This window comes from Stigmatopora argus, chromosome 10 (assembly GCF_051989625.1).
Source record: "Stigmatopora argus isolate UIUO_Sarg chromosome 10, RoL_Sarg_1.0, whole genome shotgun sequence".
Classification (NCBI taxonomy): Eukaryota; Metazoa; Chordata; class Actinopteri; order Syngnathiformes; family Syngnathidae; genus Stigmatopora; species Stigmatopora argus.
Genome location: NC_135396.1, coordinates 15,436,355 through 15,458,759, shown reverse-complemented (window position 1 = coordinate 15,458,759; position 22,405 = coordinate 15,436,355). Strand labels below are relative to the sequence as shown.

The following is a 22,405-nucleotide window of genomic DNA, read 5'->3' as shown; positions in this document are numbered from 1 at the left end:
CTGGAGAAAACCTATGCAAGCCAGGAGAGAACATGCAAAATCCACACGATTCGGACCGACCTGAGATCAAACCCTCAACCCCAGAACTGTGAGGCCGACACGCTAACCACTCCTTCACCGGGCCGTCCGACAAAATAGGCAGTCACCTGTTAATGCATCATATTTATTGTTTTTAAAAACTATAAAAACACAACCTACCAAGCTGTTGGAGGTCAGAGTAAAAATTAAAAGACATTTAAGTTGCACTTAAGTATGTATAAGTAACAGGCTCAGCCAAACTATGAAAAAAGTGCGCCTTATAGTTCTGAAAATACAGTACAGGTAAGAGTAACATTTTTGTTGTCTTCTGATTTAATCTTTAAGTGACGAGAGAAACAACTTCTAAACAATACACAATACAAAAAGTAACTATAGTTGTAATAAATTATTATGATTGTTGAATTTATTTTTTGTGTTTGCAGTCAATTTTATGACCTGTTTGTTGTAAAACGCATTTTTTTTTACTGTTTTCTGTACACAATTTGTGGTTTTGCTGCTTTCTGTCCAAATAATTTTCAGTATTTCACATAAAATTTTCAATTTTTTACTTTCCGCAGGATTTTAATGTTGAAATCAAGTCAAATTAAATCAATGGAACATAGTCTGTATATTGCAGTAATTTTTCCGATTGAATTCAACAATTCTTTGTCCATCATCAAATATCAATCTATTTTCATAGATCCATCCTTATGCACACTGGATTCTACTTTAAATAGTTTTTTTTCATCTATATGCGAGAAATGTAAAAAAAATGACCATTATTTTGCACACTTTCTTCTAGCATTGCAAAATATGATACGAGTGTAGTTTCATTCCAGGTCTGATTATGCTCTGCATATTTTGGAATGCAGATTTCTCCTTGGGGATGAGTGGCCTGATGCAAGTGACAAATTGAGTAACTGAGTAAATCCGCTTTTTCCATCAATTAGATGCCGTGCTGCATCTACAAAAGCATAGCTTGTATCGGAAACGGAAATAAGCCTGCTAATTGGTTTAAACAAATCCATGATGTTCACTCCAGCATTCAGTGCATCACACACTCATTCCAAAGGACAGGATTAGAAGGAAATGATTAAAGAATTTGAAGTCCAGTGCCTTATCGGATCCTTTCCCTCGTCTCTTCCAGGTGCTCAAGTACGCCCCACAGACCACTCTGCACCATCGTCATCGCAGGACAAGGGTGTACTGGGTCATCGATGAGATCTTCCTCACACACCATGACAAGTGTGAATGTACCTGTCCCTCCGAGCCTCCTCGCTGAGATACTGCCACAAACTATTTTGAACTGTGTTACACATTCTACCATGAACCTTTTATCAGACCTGCTTTGTCGTAAATGCGGAAAGGAAACAAAATGTTATGATGGTTGAGGCACTACTTGTAACCTTACAATTTATAAGACCAAACAATAAAGTCAAACAGTACCGAATTTTAAAATACATTTATTGAATGAACGGAGGAAAGAACAGCGGAAATATGAATCCAAGATGACAGTCATTCTTAGCACAAGACGGAAAAGCAGTTTTTTATCATAGTGAATTCCCCACCTCCTGATTTTCCACAAAGCCCTTCTTTGTTTTGCACACATTCTTGTCTGCATGAATTCCAGAATCCCTTTGTCCTTCTTACCATTTCTACCCTGTTCCCTCCCTTTTGTTTCCTCCTCAATGTCTCTTCTTGCACGCAGCACATACACAGATCAACTGCTAACACTCACTACTAAACACATCAGAGGAGATGTCAGCACAGACTTCTGCACTCTAGTCTGTTTTCTGTGCGTTCTGGGCATTCCAGACACAAACCGTGAATTCTGCTTACAGTACACGGATGAATCCATTGACCTCGTGGCCGAAAAACGTCACAAAAAAGATGGGAGAAAGAGAGGCACTTGTCAGATGTTAGCAGATAATGTTTCATAACAAACTACAGTTTTGGATCACAGTTGAATACACCTAAGATTCAAGCAACTAATTAACCAATTATTAATAAAAGAGAATCGAGATTGCTCCTGAATCTAATTAACTTCTCATGTGAAGATTGTTTTAATAACCTATTTAATAAAACTTTTGTTGTAAGTATCTGTACACCCAGGATTTAAAAGATTAACAAAGGCATTGAATAAATTGGTGGAAAGTAGACCCATAACTTAAACTGAGTTTAAAAAAAATGCGGAATTAAAAACAACAGACCTTGTGAGTAGGGAGTGTGCGGCTAGTGTTTTAACTCACAAACATTCTTTTGGATAATTAGACCAAAATTCCAACACACAACCTTGGTTTTCTTAGAAATGGTTGATGTTTCTATTTAAACCCCACTGAGTTTAATGTCATTTTTGGATCGTCTGCCTAAATTCCCTTATCTTGCATCCACGCTACCTTGCTCCTCGATTCCACGTGTTTTCCCTAGTCCGGTTTGGTTTCATGTTTCGTTTCACAAGTCCTTGTTATTTTGTAAGGTCCCTCCTAAGTTATTAAAGTTTTGGTTATGAGCACAATTTGCCTCATCCTCACCTGCTTCCCCCGATTGGGTCCTAATCCCTCCTACCTCGCCACGACGTCTCTGGTGGACGTAACAGAACGATCCGACCACATGGACCCAACGCCGACCCCAGCTCATACTCCACCGAGAACCCGCCCCATCCCTCACTCCGTCGCTCCTGGCTACTCGCACAACTAAGTGAGAATACCCGAATTCCGTCGCCCCCTGTTCATCGCCCGAGTTATCTGGATTCGAACTCCAGCTATTCTTTTCCTCTCTGGAGGGTGAATCCCCAGCCTCCATCGGCCCCGGTTTAACGCCTCAGCTATCTTGGTTTGGACTCAGATTTTTTTTATTGTGAGGATGACCAGGAGCTAATTGATTTGTGGGCTGGAGATTCGGACTCGGACTGTGATTCCCTCAGCCTATTCGGACTTCGATACATCCCCCGGAGGATTTGGCCCCGACTTCTCCGATTACTCCGACCTGGATTACCCCAACCAGGATTCGCCGTGTCGGCTGGCCATCTACAATGGACCACCACGTGGCGGCTGGCGGGGAGGCTCAGGTAGGAGTTTCGAATACCGCCCATCTTGTCGTTGTGGGGAGGCGCAGCAGCGAGGTTTTTCCCCGTGTCGGCTGGCCATCTACAATGGGCCGCCATGTTGCGGCCGGCATCCTGCACCGTCCTCCCGGAGGAGGCGGTGAGCGCCGGGCCGCAGGGAGGAGCGGAAGGAGGGGCTGGACGCTCGAGCCCCTGAACAAGCTCCTCGCTCGACCTCGCCTGTCCAAGCTTCTCGCTCAACCTCGCCCGTCCAAGCTCCTCGCATGACCTCTCCCGTCCAAGCTTCCCGTATTCCCGTGCCGAAGCCACGCACAAGACTCCCCGTGCCGGCTGGACCGCCAGTCGTACCCATGCCAAAGCCACACACAAGAATCCCCGTGCCGGCTGGACCTCCAGTCGCACCCGTGCCGGGTCGGCCGCCAGTCGCACCCGTGCCGAAGCCACGAACCAGGTTTCCCGGGCCGGCTGGCCCGCATATTTCCTGCCCGCCAAGTTCCCACATTGGTCGATGTAGCAGCACTAGAGTCAGTGTCAGCGCCACTTTGATGTGTGAGCATGATGTTCCCATTGGTTGATATAGTGAAGCTCGATGTAGTGTCATGAACACAATGATGGGCCTGGATGTGTACAGACTTCAGCAGGGGGACACGTATGGTAGTGCAGGATTTGAGTCCCTGGCGGCGCATTGTGTTACTGATAGTAGCCTTTCTTACTGTGGTCCCAGCTCTCTGTAGGTCATTCACTAGGTCCCCCCGTGTGGTTCTGGGATTTTTGCTCACCGTTCTTGTTATCATTTTGACACCACGGGGTGAGATCTTGCATGGAGCCCCAGATCGAGGGAGAATATCAGTGGTCTTATATGTCTTCCATTTTCTAATAATTGCTCCCACTGTTGATTTCTTTACGCCAAGCGTTTTACCTATTGCAGATTCAGTCTTCCCAGCCTGGTGCAGGTCTACAATTTTGTCTCTGGTGTCCTTCGACAGGTCTTGGTCATAGTGGAGTTTGGAGTGTGAGAGACTGAGGTTGTGAACAGGTGTCTTTTATACCGATAATGAGTAAAAGCGGATGCTATTGATACAGGTAACGAGTGGAGACCTTGTTAGAAGTTAGACCGCTTTGAAAGCCAGAAATCTTGCTTGTTTGTAGTTGACCAAATTCAAATTTTCCACTCTAATTTGGGAATAAATTCTTTAAAAATCCCACAATGTGATTTTCTGTTTTTTTCTCCACATTCTGTCTCTCATGGTTGAGGTTTACACATGTTGACAATTACAGGCCTCTCTAATCTTTTCAAGTAGGAGAAATTGCACAATTGGTGGTTGACTAAATACTTATTTGCCCCACTGTACTTGTTGCAAAGAAAGTCAATCCTAACAATATTAGACTGCCTATTTGATTGGGTTCTGTCTTGCGAAGTTGTCAGTGCTTCTAGTGTTGCGCATGCCAAGATGGCTTTCAATAAATAACAGACAAAGCGAGATGAGTAAAATATGACATCACAAACTCTACATTCCCAATGAATTTTTGAAAGTTTGTCAAGACTTGCATTCGTTTTTCTCTTCTGTTTCCATTTGTGACTCACACATCAGTTCTGTCAAACCTTTGACTGTTTGAACAAGGGAAAAAAAATGCAGTTTTTGCTCTCTTTGAAGTATTCATGACAAAACGATGTTAATTTATTGTGTCTTTCTCGTGGTTTTGATTGGGGAAAAATAATCTTTATGGTTTTGATAAATAAAGAATTTCTAGCTTCAGTGAGTCTTGTAGTCACTTCTTTGTGTTTGATCATGTATAAGAAGAAACATTTTTGTAACAGATGGAAGGATCTTTGAGCTGAAGGAAGGAAATAAGAAAACACTACAAGATACTACAGCGAGAAGGGCTCAATGTTGTTTGGTACAGAACTATGCATGAGTCACCATGAAAACCTTATATATGCTTTATAGGCCAATGTATCTTCAGTAAGGTCAGCAATCAGTCAGATTGAAATTAATGGCCGATGTGCCCTGAAGGAATGACTTAATGGTTGATTTTGTATTCAGTGATTGAGTGTGACAGCAGGCTGTGGTTAGCCTGGCTATGTTAAAGTAAATTTATTGTTAGCCCTGATATCATTTTCTAAATTGATAATCAGATTAAAAAATAAATAAAAAGTTAAAATTTGTTTACTCTTTTCAAAAGATGGCTTTGTCTTTTTCCTACACCTGGTAGGAATGTATTTTAACTGAAGCTGTACACATTTTAAAATTACCAGACACCATAGATGTCTCATCTCATTTTCTGAACCGCTATATCATCATTAGTGCCGCAGGGGGTGCTGGAGTCTATCCGAGCTGACTCCGGGCCAGAGGCGGGGGACACCCTGAATCGGGGGCCAGCCGATCGCAGGACACAAGGAGACGAACAACCATGCACACTCACACCCATACCTAGGGGAAATTTAGAATGGCCAATCAGCCTACCATGCATATATTTGGAATGTGGGAGAAAACCGGAGTACCCGAAGGAAACCCATGCAGGCACGGGGAGAACATGCAAACTCCACACAGGTGGACCGAGCTGGATTTGAACCCAGGACCCCAGAGCTGTGAGATAATTTTCTTCATCCATTCTTCTCTCTGGTGTCTTGTTATTCAAGCTACTATATTTGCCATAATATGACCATTTTCATCCCTGCTCACTTTCATCTTCTTTCATTCATGTTGACTTCCATTCTTGTGGTTGTGTGATGCTTTCAACGTCTTTAACATCACGTCAAATGTGTGCTGCACCACCAGAGGAACCAGGAAATAGAGAGTTAAAAGAATGAAAGAAACATCTCAATTCTTTCATTGTAACCCTTGTCCAAATAGTTTCACTATCAGCTTTTGTTGACTGTTTATACTTAGACTTTGACTTGCTCTATAATTATTTGAACATGTGTTCACTTTAATGGCATATTCAGTACTTTAGCTTACAAGATCCTTGGGAGCCGGATCCCAATGATATTATCCAGTGTTCATAACACATACGCACACATTGAAGTTGACATGCAGCAGAGAGAAATGTGGGAAAACAGCCATGTTGTTTTGTTTGGGTGAAAATATGCAACCTTATTCTACTAATATTCAGATAAAAACATACAGTACATCACCTTTGAGCCGGGGGTTGCCTCACATCATACATAAATTCTATTCTCACAGGATTGTGTTAAGAGGGATTTTATCTTGCAATGTCCATTTTCTTTAATGATAAATGAAAAGCTGAAAAGTTCATATTCTCAGAGGCATCCATGCACACACACATACACACACACACACACACACACACACACACACACACACACACACACACACTCAAACACATTTCCCTTTCTGTGCCTTCTGATCCTCAGGCCCGTCTTTGCCACGTCCAGAAGCACTTCCACCCACCTTTTACACTACATTATAGAAAAGCCTTTCATTTAGGTATGAATATTAGATATTTCTTTTCAATTATGTAAAAAGACCATATGTGAGAAATCTGCAGACATCAGGTGGAGGACAATTGTGGCTTTCCCCATTTAAAAGAGTGAAATAAAACTGACTTCTTCAATTCAAACTGTTCCATTAAATAAATGATAATACCTCAAGTGTAATGGAAGCACTTGTGCATTTTAATGCTCTCAGAGGTTAAAGGCTAATGTTATCCATAATATGCTACTTTGAAAAAAACAGACCCAAAAAATTGTTGAATTCGAAGCAGAATGCAGCTGGCTGAGGATATGCTGCAAGGATTTGAAAGACTTAAAGGCTGCAGAAAGCTCAGTCAATGACTTCTACGTAAAATACAAGAAGCACAATGTTTCCTTTCAAGTTCCTGAAAAATACAATTTGACAAAATTCATTTTAACAGTGTGTGATATTCTAAGTCAGGGGTGGCGAACAAATTAGACAAAAAGAGCAAAAATGTTAAACTGTGAGAGTCAAAGAGCCACACCACACAGTGACCTGCCAAAACAGACAGACACACATAGAAACACACAATTAAAACCATATTATTTACCATAACACTTTCTTCCCCTTACAAAACTTAAATTAATATATAATTCGATATTTGTTTTTAATGGGTCCGGGGGACTTTATCCACGGCAATGCACTCGTAACCGAACAAACAAATTTAAATGAACTTGGATTAATATACACAGACACACTCAAACATACGTTTAATGTAACTTTACACAAAACTGAATTCCAATTTCGTTTTAATCTTTTTTACCTTCTCCTGGCCGGGTTAGCTGTTTGCCACGCCTCCACCCTCACGTTCGCTATCGATGGGCTGTTTGCTGTTGTATTCCCTTCAAAATATTCCGAAAATAATGCACACAAATGTCCTCACAATAGGATAACGCACGACCACTTGCCAACGAGAAGTAGTCTTGAATTAGCGATTGCTCCGCTGATGAGAGCTAACAGGCTAAGGGGGGAAAACGCAACAGCTCAACGTACCCACGTATTGATTGTGGGTAATGAAGTTTTATTCTGAGAAAGGGGGCCATTGGCTATCGGCGTTGTGTGCACGAGTATACTTCATTACCCAGAAAGCCCTCTTTTTGCCCGCGCATGCGCGTTGTGCGTTTTCTGGTCCATGTGTAGGAGAAACTCGTGTGAAGAAATCGTTCAGTGCTCGTAGATATCTGTTATACACAAAAGAGATGCGGCAAAAAAGACACTACAAAGACGCTACAATGATAAACAGCCTGTCATGTCATGGCCACCTGGCTTTCTCGCATCTCGAAAATTTTCTCGTATCTAGATCGAATGATTTGCTCGAAATTTTCCTCGTATCTCGAGCATCTCATAGGTAGAGCTGCTCGTATATAGAGGTACCACTGTAAAAGATACATGAAACGAGGCAAAGGGCAACAGTGTATATACAAAATATGATAAGAAGCTAAGAGCCGCATTCATTTTGGCTGGGAGCCAAATGCAGCTCAAAAGCAGTGTTCGCCACCACTGTTCCATGTGATGTGATAGAACAGAGACAAGAAGAGTCATTATAATAAGGAGAGATAAAATGAGTCCTGAGGCACTAGAATTACTGTAATACCTTGACATACGTATGAGTGCGCCAACATACGAGGAATTTTAGATACGAGTAAAATTCCGAGCAAATATTTCCTTGAGATTCGAGGCAAATTTTGAGATACGAGCATACGAGACAGTCAGGTGGCCGAGACGCAAGAGGCTGCTTATGATAACAGCGCATTGTCTTTCTCGCCGCATCTCCCTGGTGTAACGATATCTACAAGCACTGGGCGGAGCGTTGCATTTTTTCCGTGTTTTTATTGCATTAGTCATTGCAGAATTAAGGGAAAAACAATGGGTCCAAAGCAAGCAGGTGCAATGAAGGGTAGTGCGAAAAAAGGGCGTATGATAACAATCAATATCAAGCACGAAATAATAAAAAAAAAAAACATTAGAGTGGTGCACGCGTGACGGAGCTGGCTCGCCAATACGAGAGGAGCCCCTGGACAAATTGTGAAGTGGTCGTGCGTTATCCTATTGTGAAGACATTTGTGTGCGTCATTTTCGTAATATTTTGAAGGGGAGAAAAAAAAGCAAACAACCCTTGATAGGTTCCTTTTAAAAACTCAGACTAAAAGTGAGGGTGGAAGCGAGGCCAAAAGAGCCAAGCCGGAAGAAAAGTTAAAAAATTAAAACAAAATTAGTATTAAGTTTAGTGTAAGGTAAGATTATAACTTATTTTTAAGTGTGTCTGTATCGTAATCGAAGTTCATTTAAGTTAAATTTATCTTTATGTTATGTTACGAGCACATTGCCATCCAAAGTGTCTCTCCCCTCCACGCACTCCGTGTTGTACTGAAAATTGTCTCATTTTAGTATTGAACTAGATACATAGTTATTTGTTACTCTTTTAGGAATAGATTTTGAATTAGAACCAATTGCAATATGTTTTTCCATTGTAATACCCTGTTTTAGGTGTTTTTTCAGACGGTTGCAACGAATTAGTCATTTGTATTAAGTTCCTTTCTATGGGGAAAGTTGATTTGAGATACGAGTAAATCGACATACGAGCTCGGTCCCGGAACGCATTAAGCTCGCATCTCAAGGTATTACTATACTGTAATTGAAGAGAAGTTATTGAGTATAGGTGTTTGTGTTCTTATTTGAGGAATGTTTCTTTTAGCACCAAAGAAACATCATGGAACACAGAATAATATTAGTATTCGCGCACACATCTCGAAAGAGAAAGACAGAAAATTGAATACTTTAATATGAAAGATGCCTCTGTTAAACATCAGAATTGTGTCTGTAGAATAGATATTCTTACTGTATCAATCATTTCTTACACAAGGTAAATGTTCCCTCAAGGACTAGGCAATATAAATCCTTTTCTCTCCCTAGTGTTTCCAGCCTAGCCAACGGCCTCATCATTTCACACCATGGTCATTCTCTACTGTTTGGCTTCCCTCATTAGTCCCTCTGATAAATTACAGCTTCTTCAGAAATGTGACAATCTGATTATCACCTGACCCCTCTGCATGTAGAACATCACTCTAGTTATGTGGTAACTCCACTGGTTTCCAATCCAAAGGCACATCATCCAATGGCCCATCAAATTTAAAATATTCATGCTGACTTTTGTAACCTTGCACCTCCATGTCACCCTAATCATCCTCCCTGCCACATCCTTTCCCTCTATCCACCTCATTTCTCTTCTGTCCATGTTTATTTATTACCATAACTAATTGTGAAGTTGCCCTCGAGGGCCCTGAAAGACAACCAATGAAAGAAATTATGATTATCAATCATGCTTGAATTGTTATCCCTTCAATCCTGGGACATGTAAACCAGCAGGTACATTATACAGCAATGGATCAATGCTCAGGTAGAGTGTTGTTTTTTCCCCATACATGCCCATACCGATTGTCAGTGTTCCATCACAAACTACCCTGTCACCATTGCATTGCTGCGGGTAAAATCCATTTATATTTCATAAAAAATAATTCAATGCCAGGCTTCCAAGCACATGGACCTGATAATGGGCTTGATTGTTGTGATTGATTTTGTTCCTACAACATCCAAAAAATTGTAAGTCCAGCCCAGATTTAAGTTCTTGGTACATGGTGAAGGATAAATGAGTATGACTTGTGTGGGTAACATGTTAAAAACATTTCCTCTGTTGTAAAAGCAATATATAGTGTGACATTATGTATCTTTCAAGGCAAACTGCTTTGACTAAAAGTCTCCCAAAGAGAAAAAGTAAAACCGTGTAGGATGCAGATGGGTCGACCTGTGTTTTCCCCTGGTCAAGTTGTCACTGTTATTAGTCAGTCTGCTACCGCCCTTTTATTTTCCCACTTCCTACCTCTCATTTGTCTTTGCCAAAAGCACACATGGACATCCTGCTTGTCTCTCATGGCCCTGACATGAGGAAGTTGGTGTCAGAAATGCTTTCTCTATTTCTTAATTTTTCACCTTCCAAGAGGAAGTTAAATTTCCCTGAAAAGGCATTTGGAAATACAATAAGACTGTTATTTTTCGGATGCACAATTCATAGTCACATTTCAGTCCAAGTGAACTGTCAAGCTGTTTGCACACTAAAATATCTCCTTGGCTTCACAACTACAATTGGATCAACTCCACATCCTCAAACCTGACATCAGAATATGATTTCTATTTGCAGGCTGTCAGAATTTACTCCAAAAATTATATTTTATTGCTTTTGTCCTTATACAACTTGCCTTTTATACCATTCACACTAGACAGAAATTGTCGTACTTGTATTATGTGACCTATTGGTTTTGAGAAAAACTTAATTTAACTATACAGACGCTCCCCTACTTAATTCATTTTTTTTTTCGAACGAGTTAGGTTCCGAGCGATTGTTCATAAGTTGAATTTGATCGTAAGTTGCTCAGTGCTATACTATTTTGTATTATGATTTATGTTTAAGGCCTATATAAGTATATTGAAGTTTTAAATAAGTGCATTTGTATATTTAAGGCTTGTAAAAGTAACACACATTGGTTTGTACTGAAAAAAACATTTAATAACATGGAGAGAATACATACAGTACTGTATACATACATTAGAGAGAGAGAGAGATTTACTAGAAACTGGCTGAAAGAAGCTATCTAATGACGATTGCAGTTTTCTTTTTTTCATCATAAATGATGCGGTAGCACTGTATGGTATCATTCAATTGATTTGCAAACTTTTTGCAACGTTCAATATTTGGGTCTTGCTGCTCGATCTTTATGTTTATAAATGGTACTGACGGTCAAACAATTCAAGTTGTATTCACGTGCAATGCTCACCACTTTCTCACGTGCATCAAGCTTCGTTATTATTGCCACTCATTTTAAATGAAATGGCTTGCCTCTTCCTTGCACCTCCCTCAATAGAAGCATTTCGCTTTTCACCAACCATATTGAATAATGGATGCATGAGATATTTAATGATAAAAATGAAAAAGGTTCTTTGCGCACTGGAGATACATTCACGCACTTCCACACTGCAACGAACTGGGCAGAGGAAGGTAGATGCTGGGTGAGCTGAGCTCTCACGGCGCCAGGCATCGGTATTAGCGGCGGAAAGATGCACTACTCGGAAAAAGGCGCGCAATACAAAATTGAACTTACGAACATTTTTCGACATAAACGCAATTTGCAGACATGTTCGTAACTCGAATGTTCGTAAATAGGGGAGCGTCTGTACCGTATTTTCACGACTATATGGTGCATTGCATTTAAAGGCGCAGTGTGAGTAACGAGTGCTATTTCTGTATTTGACACACAGAGGACGCACCGTTTTTAAAGACGCAGCCAGGCATGGCAAAACATACACCATCTTAAACATACGGACACACGCTAAAAACACGTTTTTAAAAAGGCAACGGAAGCAAAACTGAGTTCGGTTGTACTTTATTTAGCCATTTTACAATGTACTCACGTCATCATCACCCACAAATCCATCAAAGTCCTCATTTTCTGTGTCCGAATCGAACAATTGTCCAAATGAGTCATCGAAAACGCTGAGTTTTATACGTTCGTCCAGGCGGCCACAATCCATTCGCAAATAGTAGCTAGCGTAACTAGCCCGGCGCTGCCTGCCACCCTTCATAAAGCTGTGTTGACATCGATGTCCAGGCCACAATCCATTCGCAAATAGTAGCTAGCTAGTAACTAGCGTAACTAGCTCGGCGCTGCCTGCCACCCTTCGTAAAGCTGTGTTGATGTCGATGTCCACGCCAACATCTAGCGGCAGGAGTTCTTTTGTAAATCCAGCCGGAATGACGGCGAGCAACAAATTAGTGTGCTCGCCGTCATACTGGGTATATTGAAAAAAGAACTATATATCCCAGCAGTCACTGCGCAGTACTTTTTTTATGGGGAAAATAGTAGAGTCGGGGTATGCTTGCTGTAGTTGTGAGAGCTGTAGAGGATGGTGTACCCTATCGACTGATTTATTTTATTTTATCGTGATAACAATTTTAGTATTGGTCCATATATAAAGCGCACTGGATTATAAGACGCGCTGTCTATATTGGAGAAAATTTAAGACTTTTAAGTGCGCCTTATAGTCGTGAAAATACGGTAAGTCCTAAAAGTTTGGTCACTCCAAAGTGCACGTATGTTTATATGGAAGTGACAGATTCTGTGCTGTTCAAGAAGCTGATACATGTTCATGAATGCAGTGTACTTATTCATTCATTCGTTCCCATCAACACAAATCCCAGTCAGGGTTACGGAGTGCTAGAGCCTATCCCAGCTGACGGTCCGGTGAGCCCAGAACTAAGAAAACAGTAGAAATCTGTTTCATAATATAACTAGAATAAATTATATCTGGGGCAAGAGGAGAGAACACCAAGTTTTATGGTTCTCCCCGGGCTTACGTGGCTTTTCTCCAGGTACCCCATTTTCCTCCCATATCCCAAAAAACATGCATGGTATTCTAGTTGGACAATCTAAACTAACTTGTCCCTAGGTGTGAGTGTGTGCACGAATGGTTGTTCGACTCATTATGCCCTGCTACTGGCTGGCAACCATTCAGACAATTCAGCAATTCAAGGTGTCTTCTGCCTACTGCCTCCAGTTTGCTGGGAGAGGCTCCAGCAGCCCCGCTACCCTGGTGAGGATACGCGATACAAAAAAGGAATGAATGATTTACATTTGTACCTCTACTCACGAATGCCTCAAAATATGAAATTTCCAGGTTATGAAACACTTTGATATGCAAATGACCATTCCAGTGTATATGAAAACAAGACACAAGTTATGAAATCCCCCAAAACGTAAATACATTTCCTCTGTCTGTTATTTTATTTAGAAATTTTCTTGCCCCCTGCTTGACACTCCTCTGACTTCCTACTGGAGCGTCACAACAGCAGACAGAAAAGCCATGCAGAGAGTGATCAACACTGCCCAGATCATCGGCTGTTCTCTGCCCTCACTGGATGACATTGGCAGCACTCGCTACCTCAGCAGAGCCGGGAACATTGTTAGGGACCCAGACCACCCTAGTCACAACCTGTTCCAGCTGCTGCCCTCTGGCTACAGGTCTCACAAAGTACGGACAAATAGACTTAGCGACATTTTTTCCCACAGCCATCAGGACTCTGAACTTGCGTTAGCACAATACACATATATCCCTTCCTTGCAATAACTTCAGGGTGTGCAATAACAATGTGCAATATCTTAGATTGTTCAATATTCTAGAATTTACCTTGCCAGGATGTGACTTTTTATATTTTTATATTACTTATTTATGGTTTTTTTTACTGGGAAAACGCACTTTGTGGAGTAGCACCACCAATTTCGTTATACGCAGCTGTGTATGATGACAATAAAGGCTTTTGATTTTGATTTGATTTGATTTGAAAACCGATTGAATTCGAATGATTGATTCAGGTAATTATTAGAATTTCTCGCAGCACGTAACTGTGAACATGCCATTACAAATAACCGTTACATTGTTGAATGCATACGATTTGTGGAACCATAAAATGATGAGTGTTTAGTGTACTGTTTGTACGTAAACTGGGGCGAACAGTGTGAATGGGTTTTCAACCTTTATTGATTCAAGAAACTTGGCTAACATGCACGGTCAACAGATCAAGGATTTGCTAAATGTCAGAGAAGTCGAGCGCATCCACGCAACTCAGAAGACCCATCAGTGAATCTCTGTCGGTGTGACAGATTGTTGTGCATTTGAATGCGCGCCAGAGAAGTGGGAATTTCCCCAAGCTTCCATTTAAAGCATGTTGTGGTACAGTCTCACTGAGTTTAAGCTGCTTTTTTCTTCGATGCACATGAGATCTCCTGATGCAGAGCTAGATAATTGCGGCCCACTCACACGCCTCTCCACACCAAAAAAGACTGTTTTATTCTAAAAGATTATTCTTTTTGCGGCAGGGCACAATAATGTTTATATAGTATATCCACAGACATGAGAAAGTTGCCGCTCAGGGTGGCCAAAGAACTGCTGTTTCACACGTACTTCTTTTTTCATGCAAATACTTGTGTTCAATTAGGGTTTTCCCCATTTCGCATGAATAAAATCACCATAAAGACATTGCACATTAGGTTTATCTTTTTTTCTGTTATGTTTATGTTATTTTTTGGGTGAACTTAAAGAGTGACATGGTGGAGATAAAATAACAATTTTGGAGGAGGGTTGGGGTTTCTTCACAGCACTGTGTATATAATGCAATGTCCAAGCATTACATCATCTTTTTCCTTAAGACGTATAAGATGTGCTCCATATCACCTGCAACCCCAATGAGGCCAAGCACTCCAGAAAATTGTCTAGAAAAGACTTGATCTTCAGATTTCCTTAATTTATCGTTTATTTTGATATTAAGCAAAATCTTGCGTTTGAACATTTTAAAGGTGCATGGAAATTGATCTTTTTTTACTTCCCCAAAACTGAGGTTCATCACTCAATTGCTCTGCTGATGCAACAATGATGAGACAGTTGAAGTCAAGCTAGTAGTCTCTCCACACCAGTGGTGTGCCGTCAGGGCCTTCAAGGCCTTCTCTGCTGGCCTAAGAAATATCCGAATCACAGACTGATGTTAATTATATTTTGTCCATGAATACTTATTAAATAATCCCAAATTGTCTGTTAGCTTCCTTTTATTGCTTCCCCCTGATTGCATTGCTTCCAGATGTGTGTTTTCATATTGAAGCATTTAACCAATCACATTTCAGCCATTATTTGTTGCCAGAGTCAAAAATCTGCCTCAAGGCCTTCACAATCAGTTCTGCAGGCTCTGCTCCATTAAACAAGCGTCGATATGACCGTTGCTTTAACCAATCAGAATTCGATTTGATGACACCAAGGCCTTCTCGCAGGCGTATGGATATGTCATTGCCTTCTCGCAGGTGTAGGGATACTTCATCGCTTTCACCATTTATGATTGGCTAGTGTTAGAGTGGACTAGCCAGAGCTACCAAACTATATCTGGAGCGAGCTGCACAAGCAAATATATTGTTGTGTTGATTTAATAGCGGTTTTGTCAACCTGCAATGGCTGAAGGAGGAGAAGAAATGGACTTGTTTGCAGATTTACTGTCAAAGCCATTTTAGAGACGGACTTTTCAAGAAAAAAAAGCTGGACATCATTAAGAAAGATCGGACAACTCCAAAGCAAGCAAGCCTCTCACAACTGGGAACGAATATTTTCAGCATTAAATCGGATAAAAACAGCTGAAGGCGTCGCTAGGAAATTCACGGACCGTCACTGCTCCACACACACAGGCCCACTTTTGAGCATGAACAGACACAAAAGGGTGAACTGTTTCCTAATGAGCCTACAATAAAACAATTTGGCTTGTATTTGGCCTCTTAAACTGTTTTATGGGACTAAAACTGACAGCAAGTTCACCTCTCCCCGAGAACATTTTCACAAACCAGTGAGTCATAAATAACACTATGCAGTATAGGTGTGAGGAAAACACTTTTTCACGTCATGCTCCAACCAATGTATTGCATCTTTCGAGTGGTGAGAGCTATCACTATGCGAGCTGAGGCGTAGGTGGAATCGCTATGGGGTTAAAAAGACGCCGGATGTGAGGAAGGAAGCCTTGTCAATTAATCCGCTTCAGTGATTTATCTCTTCTCTTTGCCCTGCTTACATTAAGTTATCTGCAAAATGAACAAAGAGAGTATCTTCTAAAAAAAAATAAAAAATAAAAACTGGTGCATTACATTTTTGGGTGTGGGAGGTACAAAGCGATCCCACTTGTAATGAAGTTTAGACAAACTGGGAATTCTATTCTATAAAGTGTTCAAAATATTTCACACTAGAATTTAGAGTACAGTGGTACCTTGAGATATGAGCTTAATTCGTTCCGGGACTGAGCTCGTATGTCGATATTCTCATAAGTCAAACGAGCGGGGTCAGACTTTTTTGCACCGGTGAATCGTAATATAACATAAACAAATTTAAATGACCTTGGATTTCGATGCAGACACACTCAAAAATAAGTTCAATCTAAACTTAATTCTAATTTTGTTTTACATTTTTATACCTTCTCCTTGGCTGTTTGCCCCACCTCCACCCTCATGTTCACTATCGATGGGCTGTTTGCTGTTGTATTCCCTTCAAAATATTCCGGAAATGATGCACACAAATGTCCTCACAATAGGATAACGCATGACCACTTGCCAACGAGTAATATATACTCCTCGTATTAGCGATCGCTCCGTCATTCGCGCTGAGTGACAGAAAAAACCCACTGAAAAAAATGCAACGCTCTGCCCTGTGCTCGTAGATATCTGTTTTACACGAAAGAGATGCAGCAAAAAAGACAGTGCGCTACAATGATAAACAGCCTCTCATATCTTGGCCACCTGGCTTTCTCGTATCTCGAAATTTTTCTCGTATCTGGAGATAATTATTTGCTCAAAAATGTACTCGTATCTCGAAATTCTCGTTTGTAGGGGTGCTCGTATGTCGAGGTACCACTGTATACACAATGCCTTGCGAAAGGTTTCAACCCCTTGAACTTTCAACCTTTTGCCACATGTCAGGCTTCAAACATGAGGAATTAAAATTCAAACTTTTTGTCAAGAACTAGGACACATTCCTGAATTGGAATGAAATGTATTATATATTTGAAACTTTTTGAAGAAAACTGAAAAGTGGGGCATGAAATATTATTCGACCCCCTTCTTTCAGTGCAGCAAACTCATTCCAAAAGTTCAGTGTGTTATGATCATGGGCGGAAGCCCCAAATCAGGCACAAGGATCACTCTGGTTGTGGTGGTTTCTGTTTATTACAAATGTACTAGGGGAGGGAGAAGGTACGAGCGAAGCAGCGTAGGCAGGTCGGTGAACATGTTGTGGAGGTCGAGAGCCGTGAGGTCTGTAGGAGAATCCGTGGCGAAGGTGCAAGAGCTGTGGTCATGGACGTGGTCCTATTGCAAAAATAAGAAGTCATAGATCAGGCAAGGAGAAAAAGAGGTAACGCGAGAAGGGACTGACAGTAAACTGCCTAAGATGATCCTGCGACATGGTCAAGCTCTGGGTGGCTTAAATAGGTCAGTGAGGATGTGTCACACCTGGTGTTGCTTGACCCATATGGTGCTGGACCATCAGTTCGCGTTGTGGCTGCGCCGGAGCTGCCACGGGCAACGGCGTGAGTTGTGCCGTATAAATTCACCTACTCTGTGATAGATAGTCTCAGGGTTCTGTTAAAAGGATAGAGAGCATCATGTAGACCAAGGGACACACCACATGCGTCCGAAATACTGTTGTGGAGAAGTTTAAAGCCGGATTTGAGTATAAAAAGATTTCCCAAGCTTTAAATATCTGAAGGAGCACTGTGCAAGCAGTCATATTGAAATGGAAGGAGTACCAGACCACTGCAAATCTACAAAGACCCAGCCATCACTGTAAACTTTGACCATGCACAATGAGAAGACTGATCAGAGATGCAGCCAAGAGGCCCATGATCATTCTGGATGAACTGCAGAGATCGACAGGTGAGGTGGGAGAGTCTGTGCTTAGGACAACAATCACTCATACACTGCACAAATCTGTCCTTTATGGAAGAGTGGCATGAAGAAAGCCATTTCTCAAAGCTATTCATAAAACGTCTCGTTTAAAGTTTGCCACAAACCACCTGGGAGACACACCAAACATGTGGAGCAGGGGTGCTCAATACGTCGATTGCAAACTACCAGTATATATCTATATATATATATCCCAAATTTTATCTGAAATGCACCTCATTTCCTTCAATGTCAGCAAAAGCTTTTTTGACACAAAACAATTATTTCGCCAATGTGACAAAATAGCATCGTCCAATCAGCTGGTGTGTATTTTTGTTTAAGGTTCATCCCATGAAAAATGTCTTCATTGGATCTCGACCAAATTCATATGAGTACTAGTAAATTCATAGCATGCCAGTTTAGTGTGTATGGGGTAGCTTGGGGGTGATAAGGTATTTAAATTAGGGGGTCACTGTATTTTTTTTTCCTTCTCCCATTAACACATATTCACATTTAGTCCTAGGTTTCCCCTAACCATTGTGCGCCTCTGGCCTGATATGTAGAATTTTTAGACAATTATTTGTAAAACTTTTCATACAATTGTGATTTTGGATGTTCACACTTAGTTCCGGCGGCCCGGCAGCTGAGTAGTTTGCGCATTGACCTCATAGTTCTGTAGTCCTGGATTCGATCCCAGGTCAGTTCACCTGTGTGGAGTTTGCATGTTCTTGCGTGAGTTTACTCTGGTTTCCTCCCACATTCCCCCAAAAATATGCATGGTAGTTGGTTGAACAATCTCAATTGCCCCTAGGTATGAGTTTGACCATGAATGGTTGTCCGGTTCCTCATGCGCTGCGATTGGCTGGGTGTTGTCCCAGAAGTCAGCTGGGATAGGCTCTGGCAGCACCCACGACTCTTGCAAGGATAAGCGGTTTAGAAAAAGAATGAATCAACATCTAGTTCCAGGGTTCTCCTAACCTTTACCCGTCATTTGCCTGGTATGTTGATTTTTCGACACTATTTGTAAAGCGTTCATGCATTTGTGATGTAGGATGCTGGTATTGGATGTCAAACTGAGACCACTGAAGCTGACACAATGGATAACTGTTCATTCCATTGTGTACTACAAATCCTGACAAAGAAGTTTTATGCTGTCTGAGCATATGTATCATCTGCAGTACACACTGCATATTCCATGTGTGTGTGCCAGTGATCCATAGTTTGTCCAAGGGCTGCTGGATGAGGCTGCGGTCATAAATCCAGCCAGCCATAACCGCAGAGATTTGCAGCTTCAAAGTAACTATAAACATGGGCACTCAGCGGCCTGCTGCCCTCACAGGAGGCTTAATTAAGCGGTGAGTGCGTTGTACAGTGTGCGCGTGCATGCTCAAGGACACGTGCTCGGGCTGAGAACCAAATTCAGCGATTGGCGGAAGGTTAGAAGGAAATTCATTGACGCTGCTCTATTGACTGTGACGGCAGGGAGGAGGTGCTCACGCAGCTGGTCCGTTAGCCGCTGTCACCTTTCTAATCAGCAACATTCTTCAACATTAGATGGAGCCCAGAAAAATTACGTACACCAGTGAAAAATATTTCACTAATAAGCAATCTCCTCCTTCGTCCCTTTATTTACTCTTTATGTTTTATGCTGCACAGTGTCTTGTTTATCTAAATTGAGAATATAGACTAGTAGAGAAAATACTTGAATTCTTGAATATTACCTAATTATTCATTAAATACCTGGAGCAATATTTTACTTAATGTTTTATGCATTTTTGCACGGGTTATTGAAGATTGCCTAATGTTGCAAGTACAGGAAAACAAAAAATGTTATACAATGATGGAAGCATCTTATTTTCCCTATAATATTATAACAAGCAAATTCAAACGGAATGCTTTGTGTTTTGGTATTATGCAAATGTATAGATTAGAATGAGTCATTAGTGAAGTATCATACTGCAAAAGATATCATTTCGGATACAAGTTTACAGTCTGATTGATTCTGACCTCATGTAAAATCAATCCAGAAAGTGTTTGTCGGATTCCATGGATGGCCGCGATGTGACATTGATCCATCTAAGGAAAAGTACTTCAAATAGCATTTTTATGGTAATGTGAGCAGAAACGATTTCAAGGGGAGAAGCGTAGTGTTGGTGGGGTTACAGTTATCCTATTGTCTTTGTTCATAATGGCCATCTTGATATTTTATTGCAAATGCAGATAAGGATTCTCTGTACCATATTTTCAGGACTATAAGTCACACTTTTTTTTCATAGTTTGGTTAGTGATACTGAAGTGCGAATTATATATATTTATTTGTTCCTCTTTGACCACCGACATCCTGTTATGTTGTTTTTGGGGGCGATAGTTATTTGAAAAACTGTTTTGTTAACCAATGCATATCTTTCCTGTTGTTCTCCATTTTACTATTTTTACTGTAACGTGTGTTCCTGGTTTCTGATCAAATTGCTCTACCAAATATGTGACTTATACTGAAGTGCAACATGTTTTTATCTTTTTCCTCTTCATTATGTATTTTTTGGCTAGCGCGACTTATAGCCAGGTGTGACTTGTCCCACGGAAAGCAACACTAATTGAAAGATTTTTTTTACACCAGATTTGCATTTGTTTTAGTCAGACGCTGCTAAAAAGCAGTAATTAAAAAGAGGGGCAAAAATCCCAACCTCCTTCTGTCTTTGTTCTCCTTAAACATGTGTGCTACTTTCATGCTGAGCGGTTTTCGGTGTTCTGGCCCATCTGTTGAGCATGTGGATTGTGGGAAACATTTTTTGCAAAGACAGCAACAGCAGTAATCGTGGTGACAAAAATTCCTCCTGTTGACTTTTGTGAACATGCTGAGAAGAGAATAGGAACTGTAAACCAATTATACAAGCTGCTGTGTTGGGCAGTGACAATGTTTATAATCCCATGTTGATGTAACGGATGACCCCAAAAGCTATTTGGGGATCCGGCTTTCTCTGGTAAAGGAGGAAAAACCCACATGAAACAAATCCTGCCAATTCTAAGTTGCCCAGTTGTGGAACATCTTATCCAACATTGAGCAATAACATATGTATGTTGTAACCAGGAATGCACACGGGCATTTTTGTACAGGAGCTCAATCCCCCCAAAAGTGTATATTTTGCTCTGAGAATTGTATTTGTTGATATTTTTATTTTGTGATCTCACATAACTTAACTCTTTCAAGCCCCTCGTACTCACAATGCATTGGACCTCTATTACCGAAACAATCAAATCCCGCTAGTGTCTCGGTTAGTGCTACACTCGTAGAAATAAATAAATTCAATAAATAATCCAATCTATGGCACACGTAAAAGTGTAGTGTCATCCGACCCCGTACTTTGCCGGCCAAAATGATATGTAAATATGACTTTAAAACCTTTAAAAAAGGCATAGTTTCTCTCTTTTGGCATGCACCTCAACATATAATTTGTGACCTAATTTAGCAGTGAATGAGTTAAACTAATGATAACTTTTGAATTGATGCCCACTGTATGGACTACTTCCCCATGAAAGGATTATGCATCAGCGAGCGAATATGTACGAGTAAGCCAGTCTTGTACATGGCTCTTTGTGCAAAAAAAAAAAGCTGCCTGCTCTTGCGACGCTATAGTCTTCACGCAACGTGCTATTTGAAATAAAAATAAAAAAAATTTCATGAGTGGATGATGTAAAACAAATAGCTTATTGACTTAAAAAAATCCCTACAGATATCATACTTAGTTACAGATACTGACAGTAGAAAGAATTGATCAAACTAGAAATGCTCTTGTTTATTTTTCTCATGAGTGAACAGTTGTTTTCACCAATGTAATGGAAAAGCTCTGCAAGTAGGCATGAAATAATTTTAGCGGGGCCATAAGTTGTGATTAATTTTGCACCAAACACTGTCAGAAATGGATTTCACAAACACTGTCATTACCAGTATGTTTGATATTTCAGATCAGAGGAGACCTGCATGCCAACACTGTTTTTCCTGGCGCTCTCTGAGATAAGTGGTGGCGGAGGACGAGAGAGGAGGGGGCTCGTCTTCACCGCGGAACATTTGTCTGTTAGAATTCTCACAAGAACTCAAAATAAATGCCTGTCAACACCTTCGTCAGATATCAAAACTTTCGATGGAATTGGTGAATGTGAGAGTTAATCTTTATTTTTATCATTGGTGAATGAAGAAAAATATAGGATACTTCTAAAAGCACTTTTCTTAACCAGGGTAAAATAAATCTATATCTACACATGTGCCTGGTTGTAACACTCTAGCCTGGTCCAACCAAGGGTCATGTTCACTGGGGCCGTACAGCCTGGAAGAGTCGGGA

General features: G+C 40.8%; 1 protein-coding gene across 2 annotated transcripts in view; it reads left to right on the top strand.

Moving 5' to 3' along the window:
• Positions 1–1,468, top strand: part of pdgfd (platelet derived growth factor d) — a 68,723-nt gene extending 67,255 nt beyond the window's left edge. For both annotated transcript variants that reach the window (XM_077611744.1, XM_077611745.1), the window contains exon 7: positions 1,166–1,468. In XM_077611744.1, coding sequence (XP_077467870.1) covers positions 1,166–1,300 — 135 coding nt within the window. In that variant the 3' untranslated portion in view covers positions 1,301–1,468. The remainder of the gene's footprint in view (positions 1–1,165) is intronic.
• Positions 1,469–22,405: the final 20,937 nt, after the last annotated feature.